Raw genomic sequence first — 8218 nt, 5'->3', positions numbered from 1 at the left:
TGCTTGTGTGACTTGTGGTTGGCCAGTGGGGTGAAACCGAAGTCATTTTTGTCTGGCTGGTTTGGTTTGCCTTAGAGGTGGAAAAACCCCAGCCTTGGGCTGTGACTGCCCTGTTTGAGCAATTGGTCCTGATTTGGCACTCTCAGTTGGGTCCCACCAGAACTGCATCGTCACACCTGCCTTTCCCCCTTCCCTCCATGCCCCGGCTCCCCTGTCCCCCAGGGGGTCCCATGGACGGGGTGGAGGGGTACCTGGTCCCTCCCCCAGGACGCTGAGTTCGGTCCCGTTCCTGGCGTGGCTGCTGGTGGCTGAGGTCCAGATGAAGCAGTGGTAGAGCCCGGTGTCGTGCTGGGTGAGGTTGGCCAGGTGCAGGGACGCGTCCCGCTGATGCCGAAAGCGCCGAGTCCAGGGCAACGCGGCTGCGCAGCTCGGTGACCTGGCTGAGGGGGGAGGTAGATCTGCACCTCCCCACTGCCACCGGGTGCACTCCGCACCCAGGTCACCGCCAGCTTGGAGGCCTTTGGGGTGGCGGAGAAGGTGCAGTTCAGGAGCACGGAGCCCTCCGGTGAGGCCCTCAGCTCCGGTGGCTGGTGCACTCGGACCTCTGGGAGGGGAGGAGAGACATCGAGCGGAGCAGGAGAGGCTGTGACCCACCCTGCAATCTCCAGATCCCCACTGCTGGGAACCCTCCCGCCTTCCCAGGCTCCCTGCTGCTGGGGACCTTCCCTGACCCTGCCCTTCCCCAGTTCCCCCAACTCTGCTGCCAGGGTCTCTCCCCAACCTCCCATCCCTCCCCCTGCTGCCAGGAGCACCCCTCCCCTTCTCACCTGGCGTGTGTTCCCCAGGCTGCCTCACTCCCCAGGAACCTCCCCCACTCCCCATCTCTGGCCTGCTCTCCCCACACCACCCACCTCCCCCCGGGATCCCCTGAAGTCAGCCCCTGCATGGTACCTGACCCTTGCAGCAGGAAGCAGCCAAGGAGGACGAGCCAGATAGGCAGCGTGTGACACATCCTGGGCTGGTAACAAACCCTGGGACGGTGAATCCCTGGGGCGGCCGCCGGGTCTCCAAGGGCTCCGGACTCTCTCAGGGCAGGGAGACGCCCCGGCAGATTCTGTACTCACACCTGGTTGGTTCCAGCAGCGAGAGACCAGCCTGTGGTGCCCACCTGGGGTGCAGGGTCCGGCCACGATGCCAAGGGTGCCAGGTAAGAGAGATGTCCTGCAGTCGCCCTACAGAGCCAAGCCCCCAGCTGGGGAGAGCCAGGTGCGACCATCACTGGTGCTGCATCCAGGGCTGGGCTCTGCACCACACAAACGGGGAGATGCCAGGAAGGGGTTGCCAAAGGGCCGCCTGGCAGAGCTGGATCCACTCAGGTCAGCCACATGAAGGGGTGAGGGGCACCTGTCCGGGGAGGGGATTCCTGAGAGCAGGGCAGAGTGACAGCCCCGAAAGTGCCAGTATTTGGCTGGGAGGGGAATTAACCAGCAGAGCCGCTCACCTAGAGCTTGCGCAGATTCTCCAGCAGCCCCTTGCAGCGCCCGGGAGTCGGGACACCCGGCTTTCACATGTGGGGTCTTCGGTCAACTCACCAGAATGACACCAAATCCTGTTGCCTCCCCTGGGCCAAGCCCCCGGGAGCTGCGACTCGAGTCAACCTTACAGAGACCGTCATTCAGCGGCGCCTGGCTCGGGATGGCCCCTCGGTCAGAGCGCAGAACGCACCCAACCACCAGTGACTGCGTCATTTCCCACCCACCCCCGAGGAGCAGAGTCTGTGGGCGTCAGAGAGATGGAAGTGAAACCAGGCTGGGATTGGGGCTGCAGGGCTTGCTCATAGCCTGCGCCCAGAGGCCATGGGGAGAGCTGAGACACAGTCACGCCTGGGCCCAGGGGTGGCTCAAAGCCATGGTGATACCAGCCCTCTGCACACAGCTTCACCGCCCAGCCCTCACACACAGCAGGGTCCCGCCCACACCCGCCTGAAGCCAGTGTCCCACGGAGACCCCTCTCTTTGAGGGGAGCCATACAAGGCCAGTGTTCAGAGAACTCAGCTTCCATTATTCTCAATGGGGCGGGAGGGACAAGGTTTTTCCATTGTTCTCAGACCCCAGGGGTCCTGGCTCGCAGCCTCTCCCCCACCACCACCAACCCCATTCTAACCCACTAAGTCGCACTCCCCACCCAGAGATGGGGAGAGAACCCAGGAGTCCTGGCTCCCAGCCAGCCCTGCTCTAACCACCAGACCCTCTCCCCCCACAAGAGCCAGGGAAAGAACCTAGGAGTCCTGGCTCCCAACCGCCCCTGCTCTAATCACTAGACCCCCCATCCCTGAGCCAGGGAGAGAACCCAAGAGTCCTGGCTCCCAACCCCAGGCCCGTCCCACTTCTGGCTGTAACATGACCCCAGTGACACAAACTCAGGCCAAGGATAATAGGATTTATTGGGGATGGAGGCACACTGGTGGGGTGGGGCGGTTTGGGAGGCATGTTGCCTGCCATGGCCCCTGCTCTTCCTACACGTCAGGCCAAGGGGCAGTGGAAATGTGTGGGGAGAGATTGCTGCTCGGGAGGGTGGGCAGCGTGTCCCCAGCGTGTAATGGGGTGGTGGGGACAAACGCTGGGGGGCCCTGTCCCCAGCATGTCATTGGGGGAGTACAGATATGGGGCCCCTGTCCCCGGCATGTCATTGGGGGAGTACAGACATGGGGGGGGCCTGTGCCCAGCATGTCATAGGGGAGTACAGACACAGGGGCCCTGTCCCCAGCATGTCATTGGGGGGGTACAGACACGAGGGGGCCTGTCCCCAGCATGTCATTGGGGGGTACAGACACGGGGTGGCCTGTCCCCAGCATGTCATCGGGGGGTGGGTACAGACATGGGGGAGGCCTGTCCCCAGCATGTCATTGTGGGGTACAGACATGTTGGGGGCCTGTGCCCAGCATGTCATGGGGGAGTACAGACACAGGGGCCCTGTCCCCAGCATGTCATTGGGGGGGTACAGACACAGGGGAGGCCTGTCCCCAGCATGTCATCGGGGGGTACAGACACGGGGTGGCCTGTCCCCAGCATGTCATCGGGGGGTGGGTACAGACCTGAGGGGATCCCTGTCCCCAGCATGTCATCAGGGGGTGGGTACAGACATGGGGGGGCCTGTCCCCAGCATGTCATCGGGGGGTGGGTACAGACCTGAGGGGATCCCTGTCCCCAGCATGTCATGGAGGGTACAGACACAGGGAGCCTGTCCTCAGCATGTCATCGGGTGGGGGGTACAGACATGGGAAGGCCTGTCCCGAGCCTGCTTGTCAGACGCCTCGGGAATGCGGTTCGGCCCAGCTGGATGGAGCTGGCTGTGTGGGGCAGCCGAGCCCGGGTGTGGGGCAGGCCAGAAGCACCTGGGGGCAAGGTGTCGGCGGCTGGCCAGTGCAGAGCCATGGGAACAGTATCTGGAGCCCTGCGGCGCAGCTCCCGGTGCCCACGGCGCCCCCGCAGCCTTGGGGCCATCCCTGGCAGCGGAACCCAGGATGTGGGGCTGGGATGGGGAGCAGATCCATGGGGGCATGGTGCCCTCCTGGGAGCCCTGTGCTCGTGGGCTCAGCTACACTTGCTGCCTGTCTCGGCCCAGGGGTGGTGTCTCCTAGGCCCGAGTCAGGCTCCGGGGCACCCCTCGCCTGGGGGGTTCAGCTCCGATGGGCCCTGGGGCCCTTAGCCCAGCAGCTGCAATGAAAGCAAAACAGGTGAGAGCCCAGGGGTGCCCCCCCACTGACCTCTGCCCCCAGGCCCCGCCCCGGATACCCCCCAGTGCCCATCTCACCACCACCCACCCATCACTCACCGTCTCCTCGCAGCTCCACGCTCCCCTCCCGAGGGGGCAGGACGCAGCCCGGCCCCCCCTCCATGTTCTCATAGGAATCGGCATCTGCGGACGGGAGCCGGAATCAGAGCCAGGGCCTGGGGGGGCTGTTGCCCCCACTCCACCCCCCATACACACCTCATCTCCAGTGGGGGAGGTGGAGGGCTGAGCCCCTCCCAGCCCTTCTCCTGGGGAGCCTCCCCCTGCACTCCTGGCCCTGGGGAGGGGCAGAAACGTCTTGGGTGCATCAGGGAGAGGGCCTGGTGTGGGGGCCCCAAGGCCAGGGATGGTCCGTGCATGCTGGGATATTGGGGTCACCCCAGGGAGGGGGGCTGGAAGATGGGGTGACCCCAGGGATGTCAGGGGAGTGACCCAGGGAGGGGGATTGGGGCATTGGCTATAGTAGTGACCCTTGGGATGGGGGCTCACGGCACTAGGATATGGCGTGACCCCAGGGAGGGGGACTTGGGGTACTGAGATATGGGGGTGACCCCAGGGAGGGGAGCTCAGGGGTGCTGAAATATGGGGATGACCTCAGGTAAGGGGGCTTGGGGTGCTGGGATATGCAGGTGACCCTGAGTGGGATATTGGGGTCCTAGCCCCGTTCCTGGAGCTCACCTTCCTCTTGGCTGCGGTCCCGGAGGCGGAGGTGCCGGACAGGGGCTGCATACAGAGCCCCGGCCATCTCTTCATAGGCCTGGGAGCCTGTGGGGAACAAGGGGGCATCAGGGAAAGGTCTGGGGACCCTTCACCCCCCCCCCCCCCACACACAGTTCGCCCCTGAGCGAGACACCCTCGAGATCCACGTGGACCACACACACACAGCGCCGCCCTTACAGGCACCCCAGATCCACACACACCACCACAGGAGCGTTCCCTTATAGGCACCCGATTTCTCAACCCAGCCACAGCGGCCCGTAAGGCACCCAGCGATCCACACACACACAGCATAGCGCCCCTTACTAGGACACCTGGGATCGCCCTCCCCCCACACGTGGCCCCTACAGGCACCGCTGGATCTCACACACACAAGTGCCCCTTTAAGAGGCACCCTCGGGACTCCACACACAAGCACCACACCATAGCGCCCCTGTTCCCGCACCTGGGATCCCCTCCCTCACACACACACACACAGCGCCATACAGGCACCCCAGTCACACACACACACACAGCACCCACAGGCACCCTGGATACACACACAACACATAGCGCCCCTACAGGCACCCTGGATTCCCTCCCCTATCTGTCCCCTCTACAGCCACCCCGGGATCCTCCTCCCCACCCCCGCACACAACACACACACCAGTGGCCCCTAAAGGCACCCCGGGATCCAAACACACACAGCATAGCGCCCCTTACAGGCACCCTGGAATCCCCTCCTCACACACACACACAGGTGCCCCCTACAGGCACCCTGGGATCACACACACACACACACACCCGCCCCCTACAGGCACCCCTGGAATCCACATACACACACAGAGCACCCGGTGACAGCACCTGTGTGGATTACACACACACGGCGGCCCGCCAGAGACCCCGTTAGTCCCCCTCCCCCTCACATCGGGTATCCCCCTACAGGACCCCAGGATACACACACACACCACACCAGCGCCCCTTACAGGCACCCTGGGATCCTCGTCGCTCCAACCCCAAAGACCACATTTGCCATCGCTAGCAGACCCCAGGATCCACGGCCCCCACTACACACAGTCCCGTCCACGCACCCTGGATTACACACACACAGATAAGCTCCCTACAGCCCCCGGATATTATACACACACACACAGTGCCCTCTCAGGGTACCCTCGGATATCACCCACACTTCACACACCTTCCTCTTCCTACAGCATCCTGACACAGCGCACACATTGCCCCCTCTTACAGCCACTCCCGGGATTTACCCCCACATTTACAGCACCCCTACGACACCCTGGGATCCCCCCACAGCAACATTCAGCACCCCCCTACAGGCATCCCATGTATAACACACACACGCACTCCTACAGGCACCCAAGGATACCAGACACACCAGGCTGCCCCTACAGGCACCCTGGGATCACACACATTCCCACACAGTGCCCCCTTACAGCCACCTCCGGGACTACACCCAATACTACACAAAGCCACTCCTACAAGGCACCCAGGCTATACACACAGAGCCCTACGGGCACCCCCAGATACACACACACACTGCTCCCTATGGGATCCCCGTGATCCACACATACACACAGAGCACCCCCTACAGGCTACCTTGGGACCACACACTGTACGGCCTGATAGCCAGGCGGAGGGCGGCCTGGATTGGGAATGTTGCCAGTGGAGTTACATTGAGAGGATGGGCACTTCCCTTGCAGGAAGCTCCTGAGCTGTAACCTTGAGCCATGGAGAGGGTCTGGAGAAAGCAACACCTCCCTGAGAGCTGACAAAGGCAGGAGAGCAGTTGGGGAGAGGGGGACGAGAGCCTTGCTGGAGGAAGTTTTGTTTTGCAATTTCGGCTGGGGGTGCAACGCATGGAACCCCAACTGGGTCTCAAAGCTCCTGATCCAGACAGGCAGGACTTTGTTTGTAGTGGATCTCTTAAGGTGCCTGCTTACCTACAAGCCTGCTGTCGGCGGCTGGTGTTCCTGTCTCTAGATTTAACACACTGCTGTGTTACTGGCTGGTGAGAGTCAAGCGGCGTCATCTCAGGAAGGGGTGCCGGGCCTGCTTCCCTAACCTCCCTTCCACACCCACGACACACACACTACGACTAGCGCCCTACAGCCACAGCGCGATCCAACACACTTGAGCACCCCCACAGGCCACTCAGAGTCCACACACGACATCATGCCCCTATCGGCCCCCTGGTATGCGCAGAAGATAAACACAGATCCTTGGGGTGGAAGAACTGATCCAAGCCCCCCCAGCCCATACCATTCCGAGCATCCACCTGCTACGAGCCGGCAGCACAGTCCAGGTCAGTCCTAGGCGCTGTCGCTCCTCTGTGTTCTGCCGTAACATCTCTGCTCTCAAACATGGGGAGTCCTGTCAGCAAGAGCAGGCCCTGCGCCATGCTTCCCCTCGAATGTGTGTGCTCCCGGGACCCTACCTGGGCAAGCCATCTCGGCTGCCTGGCTTACCAGGACTCCCGTACCAAGGGGCCATAAGGCCAGAGTGTCACCAGGGGAGCCTTACGCAGTGGATGAATTTGCAGGGGTTTGTATCAGGCTGATGCTGCAAACCTGGAACTCATGTCCCTGGTGTGCGCAGATCCCCACCACCCTAAACCCTGGTCATGTGCTGACCCTCCCACAAGGGGATGCCTGGCAAGCGGCTCGTGTCTTCACGGTACCCTGCCCCTACAGAACGCCCACACACTGTTACACTTCCAGCAAGACCTGGTCTTCAGACCCCCCGGAGCTCCTAGGCGAGCATTTGTGAGTGCCGCCCAGATCTCGCGCGGATGAGGGCACGAAACACCCAGTAGAGAACCTCGGGGGAAGCCCTTAGATGGAAACTGCTGATTGCAGAGGCAGGGGGCTCCGTCAGACCAGGGAGACCCCCCGACTCCACACTCGCTTTGCCCCCGCCCACCCAGGCGGCAGTTATATGGTCTAAGTGCTGCACAGGAATTTCAGGTGGCTCGCTCCACCATTTGAGCTGAGTTTCTCCCTGGCCCTGCCTGGAGCGGTCCCTGCCCCGCCCCCGCCTCGGAGCTTCCCTGCCTGAAAGAAAACCGCTGGGCTCGGTCTCTCCCTTGCTTGTGCTGCTTCTCTAGGCTCAGAGATCAGCAGCCGCAAGCCTCTTGGAGCACGGGGGAGTGGGAACGAGGGAGATGAGGAGGGGAAGGAGCCACTGGCTTGAGATCTGTCTCCCCCTGCCCATACCCACCACAGGGGAGCGAATTGGGCTTTCCTGCACCTGAGAGAGTCTTAGGAGCTGTGCAGTTGACCGTTCAGATTGTGAGTTGTGTGCCGCGCGAGGGGGGTCGAGAGGAGAGGGCCCTTCCTGGGCTTGTGCTGCCAGGCCGGGGAGGAGAGGTCTCTCGCCTAGCCCTGGACGCCTGTTCACCCCAATTCCTTATCCCAGCCCTGTCCCACCAGGCCTTGCTGCCCAAGCCACCCCAACTGAGCACCCTCCTGCACTGGTGAACCCCTATCCCCAGCCCCATCCAGAGCCCTTATTGAGGGAAAATCGGCAACTTAAATTTGGTGGTCAGTCTTGGAGTATTCCCACTGTGTTAGCACAATATTTGATTATCTTACACCTCTTTAGTATATCACTAGTCGTATAAGTGTTACAAAGGTGAATGTTTCTTAATGTTTTCTCTGAATACAGTGTGGTGCCCTAGTTCCCCTAAGATTTTCTCAAGGATCTAGATGTG

At 62.0% G+C, this 8218-nt stretch overlaps 1 protein-coding gene and 1 pseudogene across 1 annotated transcript in view; both read right to left on the bottom strand.

Moving 5' to 3' along the window:
- The window catches only part of LOC142046691 (uncharacterized), a 4635-nt pseudogene extending 3847 nt beyond the window's left edge, over positions 1-788 (bottom strand).
- A 2520-nt stretch (positions 789-3308) lies between these two features.
- Positions 3309-8218, bottom strand: part of CD19 (CD19 molecule) — a 31317-nt gene continuing 26407 nt past the window's right edge. Inside the window, 3 exon segments of the mRNA XM_075064667.1 lie at positions 3309-3716; positions 3835-3918; positions 4471-4557. Of these exon segments, the coding sequence (XP_074920768.1) occupies positions 3637-3716; positions 3835-3918; positions 4471-4557 (251 nt within the window). The 3' untranslated portion in view covers positions 3309-3636.

Source organism: Chelonoidis abingdonii, chromosome 4 (genome assembly GCF_003597395.2).
Source record: "Chelonoidis abingdonii isolate Lonesome George chromosome 4, CheloAbing_2.0, whole genome shotgun sequence".
NCBI classification, from domain to species: Eukaryota; Metazoa; Chordata; order Testudines; family Testudinidae; genus Chelonoidis; species Chelonoidis abingdonii.
This window is presented reverse-complemented; position numbering and strand designations above follow the sequence as displayed.